We start from the raw sequence: 16437 nt of genomic DNA, 5'->3' as shown, positions 1-16437 counted from the left end.
GTTCACCATCTACTCCTCTTACCCTGTAATGAAACTTAGAATCTTCTGTTCTGGAGGAAGGTGCTAATAAGGGATATTAGTTGGTAGTCCTTAGTAGGGTCATACTCTTTCTTTAACAGTTTCCCATGACTCACAGTGCAATATGCAGCTGTTAGATCAACAAAAGCAACTCTGGTAATCTCACAACTCTCAAAACCGTCCTCTCGATGTGCTGGGTTAGATTCGAGATTTGACTACTGCATGACTTGCCAGCATGAAAGCCTGCTTGTTGTGAGATGAACTTCACTTCAAGGGTGGCACTGATTTGGTTAAGTACCAGAAGGTTTGTTTTATGCTGTGTTACTCACACACTGACTCAATGATAATACAGGACAACAGTTTTACCAGCACATTAAACTTGGACTGCACTGGCCAATTAGCTGGCCCAACTAACCAGTAGTGATTTGAACATGGCAGTTATGACGTAAAAACAGATGAGCAGACAAACAATACTGCTTTGAATGTCATTTAATTTTTAAATAGAATGAAATAATATACAGCAAAACTCTGGCAGTATGCTTCTTACAAGACAATACAGAAAACATAACATAATGTTGACAGTAGCTAACATAGTGATGTACAACTTAAACACAGGGTAATTTTTCTGCACCAGATATGTATAACATAAAAGTGCATTGCAGAGATTTCACCGTATAGTTAAAATAGTGTACAGTTTAAGAACTGTTATTAGCTATGTTGATAACAAGGCATTCAACAAGAGAATCCATGAAGCCATTCAAGCATCACTTTTTTCCTCCATTTTTTGTGCATGCTTTTCTGCATCCTGCCAGCATTCAGCATTGACATACGACAAAGTTTCGTACATTTACTCCAGTTCATCTGGGAGCTTAAATTTCATGTTATTTCTCACAAAATAACTTTAACTCAGTTCTGTGCAGACTGCAGTGGTACGGTGGCAGCTATAAAGATGCAGCAGTTGTATGGTATGCACAGTGTCATGAAAACTATTGTTTTGCATGTTTCTAACATGGCTTATCCCTCTGGCTTCTTGATCACATGTGTGATGTAAAACGGTGGATTTAGTCCCAATAAAGAGAATTTGATTTTTCATTTTTGTCCCACAAATTTATTTTTAGTGTTTTCTTAATTTAAACGCTCTTTAATAGCAAACTTTATGCAAAATATCGATAATTACAGTTTTATATTTGCAATGAAAGCTGGAATATGTGTAGTTAGAAAAAAGAAGAAAGAAAGGGAAATGATGATTAGATGAGTGTTAAATAGCATACATTTGATGAATTTTATGTTTCAATTATCTAAGAGAATTTTATATTTAAATAATCTATGTAATCAAATTGAATTGGGGGAGGGGGGGGGGGGGCAATGAAAAGAGAAAGACTAGAACAAGCTTCAAACCAGTGATCAGTACAACATCCAGCCACAATTCTTTAATGCTAGCGATTCAGCCATGCAGTTCATTCACAAATATGCCTTAACTTTTGTAAATAAAATTCCTCAGAAAATTTCAAAGCCAATTTCCTCTCTGAACTTGTGAAAAGTGTTAAGAACAACCAGTTTTTGGCCACTTTTTAAAGGTGTTCCGTTTGTCTGTTTTAGTATGGAGCAGGAAATTGCATCAGCAATTTTCACCGTATATACAAACATCAAAAAAACTTTTGCATCATCCCAGTTGCCAGAACTCCTGAAGATAGATGTTGACTGTGGATATTGTATCACAGACACAGTCCCTTTCACTATTCAGAGATGTCACTAAACCCACTCAAAGATGTAAACAACCATGCATGAGCAGCGCCTATTAGATGGAGGGGGTCCGATAGCCGATCAGTTCCAATCATTCCACCAGGAATGAGGTACACGACTCGTCTTGTTTGTAGTTCAGCCATGCCTAGACAGTCAATAACACAGTTTGATCACATCCACATTGTTACTGTGTGCCAGGAAGGGCTCTCAACAAGGGAAGCGTCCAGCCGTCTTGGAATGAACCACAGCGATGTTGACCAAACCTGGAGACGATACAGAGAGAACTGTCAATGACAAGCCTCGCTCAGGCCACCCAAGGGCTACTATTGCGGTGGATGACAGCTACCTATGGATTATGGCTCGGAGGAACCCTGACAACAATGCCACGATGTCGAATAATGCCTTACTTGTAGCCACAGGATGTCATGTTACGATTCAAACTGTGCGCAATAGGCTGCATGATGCGCAACTTCGGTCTCAACGTCCATGGCGAGGTCCATCTTTGCAACCATGACACCATGCAGCACGGAACTAGTTGAATCTTGTAAGTAATATAGTCATTTATTCGAACTGGAATTTTATCCTGCGTTAGTCTATGTTTCTTTTTGTTTCTTTGTTGTGATGTATCATTTGTGTTTATGCCTTGCATTATCATGGATGAGTCCGAATATGAAGGAAGATGGTGAAATCTTGTAATGGCACATTGCCTATTCCTCTCAAATAACAGTAAGGGGACTACTATATTTTGTGCTTTGGGGGTGGATAGATGGGAGAGGCAGATATCAACATAAACTATATCAAAGGACCTCACAATGTTAATCTATTAATTGTAAAATGTAAATATGATTAAACAGTTCATTTATATATATAAAATTAATGATTAATGAGAGACATCCAACCCAAGATACTTCAAACCTCATTGAAAGTAGTGTTCCATCACACACCCAACCTCCTCAGCATTATAGTCCATTTCTGTACCACTCTCAATCCCAATCACATCCCTGTGGGAGGCCCAGGTGCAAGAGCCACCCAGTCCCTCACCCAGCACTTTCTATTCCAGTCTTGTCACAGGCTTGTTGTATCCCTTCAGAGGCTGCCTAACTGTGACAGCAGCCACCGTCATATACCAGCTCTGCTGCAATTGTTGCAGAGCTTTTTATATTGTTGTATTTGCCAACCAGCTGTCTGCCAGGATGAACAGCCATCACTGAACTGTGGCCTAGAGCAAAGTAGAGCACCCTGTGGCGCATCACACAGCTGAACATAACACGCTTAATTTTCATGGCTGCTTCACAACCCAAGCTATCTGGATCCTCCCCTGCACCACCAGCTTTTCTGAAGAGCACAGATGGGAGTATCCTTACAACACATTCTTTGCACCTGAAGTTATCCCGACCTCACCCTGTGGCAACATACTCTTCCCACACCCTCCATCTAACAGTCTTCACCTCCACTATTCTGTTACCTCATCCCTATTCTTGTCTCCCAACCTCTTTGTTTGGCACCCTCTGCCAACACACCCACCCATCTTTCCCATTCCCCACTTCTCTCCCTTTTTGCTCCATGTTTCCCCCCAATTCCCTTCCCCACAGCCTCCCAAAGCAACACTTGTTACCAGCCTAGTCCCCTGCATGGCCTGCCAGACAGGCTTATCTCTCCTCCCACATGTACACTGCTATCTCAGTCCCTTCCCTTTCCCCACCCCCTCCAGGCTGCTGCTTCCCTTCTATGTGACAGTTGCATGCCACAGATGGCAGTGAAGATGTAGGCATCAGGTGTGTCTGCTTGTGTGAACAACTTAACGTGTCATCTTTACAGTAAATAGCAATCTGTTTTTTCGTTATATTGTCGATATTCGAGCCTTGAGTTTTCACTGTTTAAAATTAATACTTTAAATGTAACAGTATACTTGCACTATACTTTCACCCATACCCTTCATCTTTTTCTGATGAAGGTGGCGTCTAAAAATTTATGTGTAAGTGTCTTTTAATTGTGCCTGTCTGCAACACAATGTTTCACCTTTACAGTAAGTAGCAATCTGTCTTTTCCTACATTGTTGATATTCTGACCTGGAGTTTCCTTGTTTGATATATTAAATTTAATTATGATTACTTTAATTAATTAATATATTTAAAGAATAATTATTTTAAATGATACATTTCTGATGGTTTGTGGTTTCAACTGTCCTTCAGCAGCAATATTCTGTTGTCATGTCCTCACTTTATCCTTCCTGTTTGTTTCTCTTCTATGGGTCAGAGCACATGGCTCTGGCAGCTGTTTCAAATCCTGTACAGTTTGTTGTTGCTATATCTGTTGCCTGACATTTCTGTAGTGGTCTCTACAGTTATGAATGCTGTCTTGCCTCATGTTTGCAGTGATTTTCATAAAAAATTATTATTTTATTGGAAAACGGAAACCCAGCAAGAATCTTCTACCAGTGATGTTATGGGTGGAAACATCAAAACTACAACTTTTCATGACACTTTCTCAATTTATGAAGAGAAAGGCATGATCACCAACAAACTTCCTGCCTATGTGACTCCTGTAGAAATATCTAGGGGTCAAGCAATTGCAGAGCAGGTTACTGAAATTATGAATGATAATTTCATAGTAAATAATGGAGATATGACATTATGCACTGAACCTAACAAACAAGATCTTTATGAAGAGGTATGTGGTTGGTCTCTCTCTCTCTCTCTCTCTCTCTCTCTCTCTCTCTGATTCGATTCCCACTGTTAATTTTTTCCCTCTCCTTGCATTGCTATTGCCTATTGTTGTAATGTTCTCTTCATCAGCTGTTCATAACAGCCCACTGAACCCTGAAACCCTTTGTACGTTTCGAAGCTGTTCAATGCAACTATGTTATTTTTAATAACAGGAACTTACATTTTGGAAGAGCATCAGCAAAATCAATCACTTTCTTCATATCAGTCAAGGACATGACAGTATGAGAGAAATATCCTTTGGAATGCTCAAAAAAATGTCAGACTGTACTCACAAATATTTAGAGTGTTGTACTCGCAAATATTTAGAGTGTTGTACTCACAAATATCTAGAGTTTTTTATGGCCTACTCAGGTGTGATATTTTAGGCACCTGAAAGGGACATCCACATGCTTCTACTCACAAAATTTGAGCCAAATCAGTGAATCCTATCCTGCACCTTTTCCTTTGCAAGATTGAATACAAGACACGAGATTCCCTCTGTTGATCAGGAACTGTTCAGTCACTTCTCCTCACCTTGTATGCCAAATATTATTGCTGAAGTTCTTCCACAATCAACATTCACATTTCATGTGTGAGAACGGTCTGCTGCACTTAGGGTAAGTTAGCAAAGATACAGAACAAACCTTTTAAAAGTGATCTGTATCAGAGTTAACACAAACATCTTGTTCTCTTTGTCTGCAGGATTGTAGTGCCACATCCATTGAAACTTTGCAGACTTGTTCATAACTAAAAAAAATATACACAAGATAGTACAGAATCACTGTTAATGTGTAGTCCATGCAGAGTTCAATAACTAATGAAAACACTTAATACAGTAAGTTTAGAAGTAGACCTACAAAACATGTAATAGAAAATGGTGCAAGTTGACAGCTGAGCCATAGAACAGTTTAGCTTTCCTATTCAGATCACTTCTTGACTACAGCTGGATGGAGAGCTGAAGACAAACATAAAGGACTGAGTATGGTCCCTGTTTTGTTCCTAAATACATTAAAAATTCTGACATGTTTGAAATTAAAGTTTACAATCAGTGTTTGTTACCAGTTTTATTCTAAAGCAGTGGCACGTGGCCATTAAATTAAAAAACCATTCAAACACTCGAAGGTTGTCCATCGAGCAATAAGGAGATGCACGTTGGGAATTACTAGAAGATAAGAGGAAACATACCAGTGGCTCAGGAAACAGACTTCAGTGGAAGATTAATTTGATAATGCTAACAAAAATGAAATTGAGGTGGACAGGACTTGTAGCCACACAATTTGATTGCAGATGGACCGAGCAAGCTACTTGCCGGAATCCGCTAGATTAAGATCAGAGATGCTGTACTTGTAGATAATGGATAGGTAACATTAAAAGACTTGAAACAATACAATGGAAGCATATGACTGAAGTGGTGGTGTGTTAAGTCCTAAATATCTTAGGATTTTTCATTGAACTGATATTTAGTATTTTATTTTTGAATTCATTTTCTTTCTTGACTCTTGTCTGGGTTGTGTTCAGGTTTTATTGTCAACAAGGCTTCGGTTTGGTTTAAATCTAGTGATTTTGTGACAGTCGACCAAACATCAATAGTGAAACACATTGGGTCTGTGCCACATCTCACTACTTTGTCACCTCTCAGCACATAAATCACTAAAATGATTTATAACACTCTCCAATACTGAAAAATAGTGGAATAATGGAAGGAGTAAAGAAACTAGGCTGCTGAGGTACGAATATGAAGCTGTCTAGGACAGTGTAGCTGTGCTTGTATACGTGTTGCTTTGGGTCGCTTGAACATACTGTATCTGGTGTTGGCTTTGACTTGTGATGTAATGATGTTATGACATGCAATGTCATAGAGAGAGAACAGAACATTGGATATATTTATTTAGGAATTAGTTTAGTTTTATTTTTTGTAATTTAATTTAGTAATTACACACATCAAAAAAAGTTTTGCATCAGTTTGGTTCCAAGAGTTCTGGAACCTGTACAGAAAATTGGAATAGAGATCAACATAAACATTATTTCCACCCTTTTTATTGCTTATGAAATCCGCACATTGCATGTTGTACCACCATACAGCGAGATCTTCAGAGATGGTGGTCCAGATTGTTATACGCACCGGTACCTCTAATACCCAGTAGCACATCCTCTTACATTGGTGCATGCCTGCTTTCATTGTGTCATACTATGCACAAGTTCATCAAGGCACTGTTGGTCCAGATTGACCCACTCCTCATCAGCAATTCAGCGCAGATCCCTCAGAGTGGTTGGTGGTTCACGTTGTCCATAAACAGCCCTTTCCACACTATCCCAGGCATGTTCGATAGAGTTCATGTCTGTAGAACATGCTGGCCACTCCAGTTGAGTGATGTCGTTATCCTGAAGGATGTCATTCACAAGATGTGCACGATGGGGGCATGATTTGTCGTCCAGGAAGATGAATGCCTTACCAATATGCTTGCACTATCTGTCGGAGGATGCCATTCACATATCGTACAGCCATTACAGCACCTTCCATGACCACCAGCAGCGTTCATCGGCCCCACATAATGCCACCCAAACTCAGCAGGGAACCTCCACCTTGCTGCACTTGCTGGACAGTGTGTCTAAGGTGTTCAGCCTGACTGGTTTGCTTCCAAACAAGTCTCCGGTGATTGACTGGTTGAAGGCATATGCAACACTCGTCGGTGAAGATAAGGTGATGCCAATCCTGAGCGGGCCATTCGGTATGTTGTTGGGCCCATCTGTAGTGTTCTGCATGGTGTCATGGTTGCAAAGATGGACCTTGCCATGGACATCGGGAGTGAATGCTGCACATCACGCAACCTATTGCACAGAGTTTGAGTCGTAACATGACATCGTGTGGCTGCATGAAAATCATTATTCAACATGGTGGCATTGCTGTCAGGGTTCCTCAGAGCCATAATGCGTTGGTAGCAGTCATCCACCGCAGCAGTAGCCCTTGGGCAGCCTGAGTGAGGCATGTCATCAACAGTTCCTGTCCCTCTGTATCTCCTCCATGTCCGAACCACATCGCTTTGGTTCACTTCGAGACCCCTGGACACTCCCTTTTTGAGAGCCCTTCCTGGCACAAAGTAACAATGCAGAGACAATCAAACTGTAGTATTGACTGTCTAGGCATGGTTGAACTACAGACAGCACAAGCCATTTACCTCCTTCGTGGTGGAATGTCTGGAACTGATCAGCTGCCGGGCCTCCTCCGTCTAATAGGTGCTGCTCATGCATGGTTGTTTACATCTTTGAGTGGGTTTAGTGACATCTCTGAACAGTCAAAGGGACTGTGTCTGTGATACAATATCCACAGTCAATGTTAATGTTCAGGAGTTTGAGAAACTGGGATGATGAGTGTATTTTATCTTATTGAATTTTATCCAAGTGTTAGCTCCAGAACTATTTATGATGACCACACAGATAATAATCCTGTAGTGGTCCACATTTTCTTTTACCTCTTTGCTGGAATTGGTTTTATTATCTTTGTGTTAGATATAAAAGAAACAACTGATCAGTTTGCCACATAAATCTGTAATATTCCGTGTGATGCAAGCGTGTAGTGTTGTTCACATGAACAAATGATTGTTGAAAGAAAATAAATATTTAATGCCCTCAACTTATTACTTAACCAGTCACACACACACACACACACACACACACACACACACACACACACAAAGAATAAATTACAATTCATGAAGCCAAGTGATCAGTTACGTGCACTGAGATGTGCTACTCCATTTTTAATGATTATTGCATTATCCCTTCAAACATTTATGAAATCATTCTTTCCTCCCCTCCCCCCCCCCCACCCCCAACAAATATTCTAATGTCCAGTAAATAATAACACCTAAATCATATTGCACATAGTACCTGGAGATGATAGTGCTGGCCAAGATCGACTAGGAAAACTTTGCTGCAAGATACGACATATTTTATTTAACCACGAGCTGCAGTGTCGAAGTGCTGTGATGCTCCCAGATTTACCCTCTTCAGGTGTGTGGTCTACTGGCAGTGCCATGGACATCAGAGGGTCACGGGGGCAGGATGGCTGTTTGATGTCCTTGTCTCATGTTGCTGACACTGTTTACCTCACTTGGCAGTGCGTGGCTAAGTTAGCATTATGTGACCCTTAGTGAGCAGTGCCAGTGATGCATAAACCACTGAATTCTCATAGGCAGCCACTGCTACTGGTTTAGAAACTCACTCTGGTGTGTAATGGTCGCTGCCATACCTCCATGGTTGCAAACTGCTGCCCTCCAAGGCAGAAGTGTGGTGATGCATCGGAGCTCAGAGCCTGGGGGTGGCTCATCTGTTGTGTCATTCCGAGTCTACAGGTGCAGACATAAAACCGTGAGTTGGTCTGGTGGAGGTGGCTGCCCAGATTGGTATCAGCTGCTGGCTGGCCTGTAATATGATGGAGAATTGCACACAGCTGATGTCGTGGAAGGTGCTGCCAGACTGTGCATAATTGAGTTAGAAACAGAGAGTATTTATGGTGATTAATAACACTCTCGTTGTGCCGTTGCCTTGTTCCCAGGCACATACATATCAACATCTCAGTGTCTCAATGCTGTGGGAATATTCTGCAGGCTGGTTTGTAGTTGTGCGGCCTTTCACCACAGTGTACAGACAGACTCGCTTGTGGAATTACATGTCACCCCTTCTGTGCTCGACTGCTTGCCTTGCGTATGGCTGCAATGGAGCTGCTTTTAATTCAGTGACACACAAAATTTACTGAAGGCATTACAGTATGGTTGTGTCATGTACTGATACTTATAATTATACATAATATAAATGGATGGATAAAAAATCTTGTCACTGAGCGGCGGCAGGGGAACACACGTAAGAAAGGTATTACGTAGGCAAGCTTTAGGCAGAGAGCTGAAGGAAAAAGAACTGTTGAGGATTAGGAAAAGAGATAGAGTTCAGAAAAATCAGCCAGAACCCCAGGTCAGGGGAGACTTACTGGCCGGGATGAGAAGAAAAGACTACAATATATTTTCAAAAAATGATTATTTTCATTGTTATAGTTTTACATGATATTTTGTTGTATGTATGAGTCTTTACTTGTCAGTGTTTCAATAATTGAGTTGTCTCATTCATTGCCCCACAGTCACTTCAGAGTCCTTTACTCAGCTGTCCAAAGATCAATTACGAGAAAGGATGGTAATTCTTTCAATTCTTGTTCCTTAGTGTTTCAGGATGATCGTTAGACAGGCATACAAAATTGTGGATAAATATTGCTGATGAAATTATGTAGAATTATGGAACACCATAGGGACCGACAACCTAAGCAATTTGGTCCCATAAGATAAAAATAGAACACTATTTAAATGCTTCCCCATATGCAGAGGTCAGACAAAGATTAATGAAAGTCTGTTTGGAGCACAGCATGTATGCTGGAAAATCAGAAAAAAATTGTTACAGCCTGTAAATTTTGGTGTTCCAAGGGAGTTTATTGAAAATCAGGAGACTGATTGAATAACGGACTAAGTCAGCAAGAAATATGACAAGTAAAGAACTTTATAACTAGAAAAGAGAAAATGGTTGGGTACATATTACTATATGCCTTGTTTATGAAACTTGTTGTTGAAGGGATTGTGTAAATAAAGAGTTGTAGGATGGAAGATTAGGGTCACAGAAACAGCACAATAACCAAAATACACTGTGGTGACAAAAGACTTAGGAGACCTTCTAATGTTGTGTCAGACCTCCTTTTTCCTTGTGTAATGCAGTAGCTCAATGTGACATGGACTCGAGAAGTCATTGGAAGTCCCCTGTAGAAATGTTGAAGTATGCTGCTGCTATAGCCATCCATAATTGTGAAAATGTGGCCGGTGCTGGGTTTTGTGCACGAACTGACCTCTCAATTATGTCCTATAAATGTTCAATGGGATTTGTGTTGGGCGATCTGTGTGGCCAGATCGTTTGCTCGAATTGTACAGAATCTTCTTCAGACCGATCTCAAATGATTGTGGCTCAGTGACATGATGAATTGTCATCCATAAAAATTCCATTGTTGTTTGGTAACACGAAGCCCATTAATGGCTGCAAATGTTCTCCAAGTAGCCGAACATAACCGTTTCCAGCCAATGATCGATTCAGTTGGGCCAGAGGCCCCAGTACGTTCCATGTAAACACAGCCCACATCATTATGGAGCCACTACCAGCTTGCACAGTGCCTCGTTGATGACTTAGGTCCACGATTTCATGGGGTCTGCACCACACTCGAATCCTGCCATCAGTTTGTACCAACTGAAATTGGGCATCGTCTGATTATGCCACAGTTTTCCAGTCATTTAGGGTCCAACCAGCGTCTTCACAAGCCCCATTTTGTGATGTTAGGAAAGCCACTCGTGTTGGTCATCTGCTGTGAGAGCTCATTAATGCCAAATTTGGTGCACCGTCCTAATGCGTATGTTTATCGTACATCCCACATTCATTTCTGTGGTAATTTCTCGCAGTGTCACTTGTCTGTTGGCACTGACAGCTCTGTGCAAATATCACTGCTCTCAATTGTTAATTGAAGGCAGTTGGCCAGTGCATTGTGCTTGGTGAGAGGTAATGCCCGAAATTCTGTATTCTCAGCACAGTCTCCGCACTGTGGATCTCAGAAAATTGAATTATGTAATTATTACCAAAATGGAGTATCCCGTGTGTCTAGCTCCAACTACCACTCCACATCTAAAGTCTGTTAATTCATCTCTTGTAGCCCTGATCTCATTGGACACCTTTTGACATAAATCATCTGAGTTCAAGTGGCAGCTTCACCAGTGCACTGTCCTTTTATACCTTTTGTACACAACACTACTGCCATCTGTATTTGTGCATATTGCTATCCCATTACTTTTGTCACTTCAGTGTAAAGGCCCTTTGTTCAAAAGCACATACCTGTGAAATCAAAATTTGCCACTCAGTAACATTTGATACTATGTTACTTGTAAAATGCTCAGATCATTGTTGACATGCTTTGACATGCAGTACTTTACAGTAGTTGAGAAGCTGCCACTGAAGCATGTACCACCCTTTGACAGCACGCTTAATGTGGTCAGTCAGTGTAATTTAAGGAAACCGCAGAAAAGTTAAAGTGCTACCAGTCTAAAACATACCAGTCTGTTTATGGGTCATTAAAGGAAGCCTTACTAGCCACCCAAAGATCCTATGCCCTTGCCATGTTTGTGTTTGTTGATGATATCATTATGATCTGATCTGTGTCTGGGCCAAGACACTATATCCTCATTCTTCCACAGCATCCAGACTCTCTCTCCTCTTCCGTTCACATGGTCCTCTTTAACTTGGTGTGCCACCGTACTGGACAATAATCTCCATCTCTCTGATGGCTCTGTGAGTACCTCTGTCATTGAGACTACAAACCATCAACAGTACTTTATTCTGTTAGCAGCCATCCCCTCCAATAGACCATGACCACATGTTGATGTCATACCTGGAGTAACAGGCAATGTGCACCTATGGTATGCTGGCAGAACCTTCACAGTCACTCCATTGCAAACCTAGTCTACAAGTATATCTCCTGTTGCATATCCACATATGGCCCTAATCCTTGAACCAGTCAACTGAACCAGTTGCTGTGGAATGCTCCCATTGTTACTCTGGACTAAAACAACTTAACCACATTTTTAGCTCAGCGTCTACCTTCATTTAATAGTGCCCTAAAATGATGAATATCATTGCCGCTGATTCTGCTTAATGTCCCACTGCAGCAGACAGCAGTGATGCCCCTTCAAGTTACATATCTTTTAATTGTGCCTATCTGCAACTTAACATGTCATTTTTACGATACGTAGCAATCTATCTTTTTCTATATGTTCAATCTATGGAGAGGCACTAGTGTCATATCACAGTGACGAACTGGAAACTTTCAGCACAGTACAGGGACATGTAGAGGAATTATGGCTCAAGTTTAAAAGAATAGTTGACTATACACTGGAAAGTTAAATACCCAGTATAACAGTTCATGATGTGAGAGATCCTCTATGGTATACAATCACTGTAGAGAATCTTCTAAAGAAACAGACTACTGGATAATGTGTGTAAAAGAAACCATAGGGCTGCAGATAGAGATGCTAAATGAAATGTGTTTGGCAGTTAAGTGAGCAACATTCATAGGTAAGGGCTTTTAGTAGCATGAAAGTTAGCATCCAGCCACTCGCGGGCTAGACGAGAACTGAAATTGAGAGTAGTAATGCAAAAGCAAAAATTCTTAACTCTGATTTCAAATGTTCCTTTACATAAGCAAACACAGGAGTATTGCACCAGTCAAATTTTTATACCACTGAAGAGATGAGTGAAATAGTATTAGTTTCAGTGATATTGAGAAACAGCTGAAATCATTAAATTTGAACAAAGCTCCAGGGCTCAATGGAGTACCTGTCAGATTCTGCCCAGTTTTCATCTGAGTTAGTCCCTCTGTTACTACAACCTATAGTAGTTCTCTCAGACAAAAAACCATACCCAGTAGCTGGAAGAAAGCATAGGTTACACTTGTCTATAAGAAGGTTAGCAGAAGTGATCCACAAAATTACTGTCCAGTATCCTGAACATTGATTTGTAGCAGAAACTTACAACATATTCTGAACCCAAGTATGGTGTATTGGGCAAAATATCTGACTGGGTTGAAGATTTCTTAGTAAGAAGGATGCAGCATGTTATCTTGGATAGAGAACTATTGACAAATATAGAACTGAAGTAACTTTGGATGTACCCAAGGGAAGTGTGTTGGGTCTCTTGCTGTCCATGTTGCATATTTATGACCTTGCAAACAATATTAATAGTAACCTCAACTTTTTTCAATGATGCAGCTATCTACAATGAAATACAGTTTGAAGGAAACTGCAAAAATATTCAGAGCGTTGCAAAGATTGACAACTTTCTTCAAATGGTTGGAAATGTAAAATTGTGCACTTAACAAAATGAAAAATAAAAAATTAACATGGTATCAGATGAACATAATATCAGTGAATCATAGTTGAAATTTGTAAACTCACACAAATACCCGAGTGTAACACTTGGTAGGACATGAAAGGGAAAAAGACATAAGGTCGATCGTAGGTAAAGCAGGTAGCTAACTTCAGTTTTCTGGTAGAATAGTAGGGAAATGCAATTAGTTTACAAAGGAAACAGATTAAAAATCAATCATGTGACCCATCTTAGAATATTGCTTGTGTGGGACTCTTACCAATTAGGACTAGTAGGGGATATTGAATGCATACAGAGAAGGGCAGCTTGAATGGTCACAGGCTTGTTTTATGAATGGTCACAGGTTTGTTTGATCCACAGAAGAGAGTCATGGATTTTGAAAGAAGTGAACTGGCAGCCTCAGAGTCCTGAGAACATCTCCTAACAAAGTTTCAAGAATTGCTATCAATTTTGACTCTTTCAAATATACTGCAAACTCCTACAGATTGCTTTCATAGGTTTTGTGATGACAAGATTAAATTTATTGCAGCACACACAGAGGCTTGTGAACAATCATTCTTCCTGTGCTCCATGTGGGAATGGAATAGGAAAAAGATTATATAGTACAGTGCTCTTCACAGTGGTCCACAGAGTGTAGCTGTAGAATATCCCTCCCCAACAGTCATATCCTACCCTATCAGAGACAGGGTCATCTGTGAAAGCAGTCATATTGTATACCAACTCAGCTGTGACTTTGGTACAGATTTTTATGTAAACTTGACACTTGAGTAATAACCAATCTAAAACTACAACAAAGAGCAAAATTGACTATCCAGTTGCAGAACATGTTGCTGAGCGCAACAGGCTTGACTTCTTGGTTATTGCACAACCTGTGGCGTCTGCTCATGGGTGGGTCTTCTGTTTCTGCATACCTATCTCTTTCCATTGTTGCCTTTTCCTCCCACTGCCTTTCACCCTCACTGCTCCTCTCACCCTCTCCATCCAACAGAACTCCTCACACCATTGGGCTGCTGCCCTAGGGCTATGTAATCAGTTGGGTCAATGTAGCTGTGCATGTTTGAGTCAATGGGTCTATGTTTTTCATCAGCTTAGAAGGAGAACATTGAAAGCTAAGAAGAACATTGTCCAAAAACACAACAAAATTTCCAGTCTTGTTCTATGTGCATGTTGTCTATTCAGTACCCTGCCTTTATGGTTAGTGGTTATCTTTATGTAGATTCTGAGAAAGCTTGCTTTCTTTTTCTGCCAGATTTTGTCTTAGTTCATTTTAAACTCATTTAACTGACTTAGTTACCAGTTAAGAGTTTTAGTTTCACAGATTTGCTTGTTTATCATTTAATTCTTGTACATAAATATTTATATCACATTGTAAATGATATGATAATTCCAATAATTAATTATTTTATTTCTTTTTGACTGTTTCACATTCATGCCTTAAGTTGACCACTTCATTATAATCACTTCAGTTTTAATCTTTTTTTTTGTTTTCTGTCTGTTAATCAGGAGAACCACATGATTTTCAGTGGAAGGGAAATGACAATGCAGCTATTTTAGACAGCTGTTCCTCCTTAGAAAAGCCCCCTGGACAATCATTACAAGAAAGTAGTTGTGAGGAATTCAGAAACAAAACTCAAAAGAGGAATTTTGCGTTTTCACCCTTACCTGCCAACAATAAGTTCACAGATACAGTTCATGGACTTGGTTCTAATAATGCTATAGATGAAAAATGTGATACTAAAAGTACTGGAAATCAGCCACGTTTAGAAGAAGAAAGAACTAATTGTGTAATCCCCAAAAGAAATAAACCAGAATGTAGCAACACAGTTACAACTACAAAGAATCATTTTCTGGCAGCTGAAAGAAGTTTCGATGTTATTAGTGATAGTGAAGACTCAAGTGATGAAGATAATGGCATTGTTGACTTGGACACAAATTGTCAAGAGGCAAAAATCAATGATAATCAGTATGGAAATAAGAAGCAATCGGTTGTCATGAGAAGAACTAATACACCTCAGACATTGGTGGTAAGTTTAATCGGTGGTGGTGGTGGTCGTCGTGGTGGTGGTGGAGGAGGAGGACGAGCATTGATATTGATATTACATCGGAAAAATTTGATTTTTTAGCATATAATCTTCTTAAAATATTAACCTGGTTTTCAAAATGATTCTGCACACACATTTCAGGTTAATCTTCTCATCTCTGGGATATCTTGAGTTTAATGTACGTCATTTAGTAGTTCACTAAAATACCTTCGTTTCTTCAGCATATATTTCACAGTGCCATGTAAAAGTAACTATGCAGCTATTCTCACTATTTGGCATACTCTCCCAGTAGATTGTCCATATGATGATCCCTCAGATCTTGTTTTGACTTCTTTGCCATGATCATGATTCGCAAAATAAGTCCATTGTCTAGTAAGCAGTTTCTTGATAATTTCAGCAGGATGGAGAAAAATTGTGTCACAAAATTTTAACCCTAGATAGCTGATGCCAATAGGAACCAAAATTACTAATGTTGTGTAGGTCGACAACGCGCCCTTTTTAAACTATGGAAACTTATCACCACGTGCTCCAATTGGCTGTGGGATTGCCCTGTTGCTGTTCATCGGTTGACGGGCAGTGCTATGGTTGTCGGTTCACACATACAAACATCCCTCCCCCCGTCAGTGCCACCATGTGATACACACACGTCGAATTGGTCTTGTTGTTTGTCTCCACCTCACATCAGAGGCATTCACACATAAGCTTTGCTTCAGAGCACACAAACATCACCTGTGATTTAGTCATGCAGTAAGCATGGCAGCACAGTATTGATTTGAGGAACAATGAGATATGAGTTTTGTCTATGGACTAGCCAGTGCTAATGCGCATGAAGCTCAACAGTTGTATGAGGAACGGTATGCAGCAAGACGCCACCCAAACCCCCAGATGTTTACAGCAATTAACCAGCAACTTAGTGAAACATGCTCATTAGTGGGATATCGTGATGATGCTGGAAGACCTCGAACATGATAGGG

The 16437-nt window shown here is 40.2% G+C and overlaps 1 protein-coding gene across 1 annotated transcript in view; it reads left to right on the top strand.

Moving 5' to 3' along the window:
* The window catches only part of LOC124720283, a 198243-nt gene that overhangs the window by 66083 nt on the left and 115723 nt on the right, over nt 1-16437 (top strand). Inside the window, exon 5 of the mRNA XM_047245594.1 lies at nt 14925-15445. Coding sequence (XP_047101550.1) covers nt 14925-15445 — 521 coding nt within the window. The remainder of the gene's footprint in view (nt 1-14924; nt 15446-16437) is intronic.

This window comes from Schistocerca piceifrons, chromosome 11 (assembly GCF_021461385.2).
Source record: "Schistocerca piceifrons isolate TAMUIC-IGC-003096 chromosome 11, iqSchPice1.1, whole genome shotgun sequence".
NCBI classification, from domain to species: domain Eukaryota; kingdom Metazoa; phylum Arthropoda; class Insecta; order Orthoptera; family Acrididae; genus Schistocerca; species Schistocerca piceifrons.
Note: the sequence above shows the minus strand (reverse complement) of the source record. Positions and strands in the feature narration are given on the sequence as shown.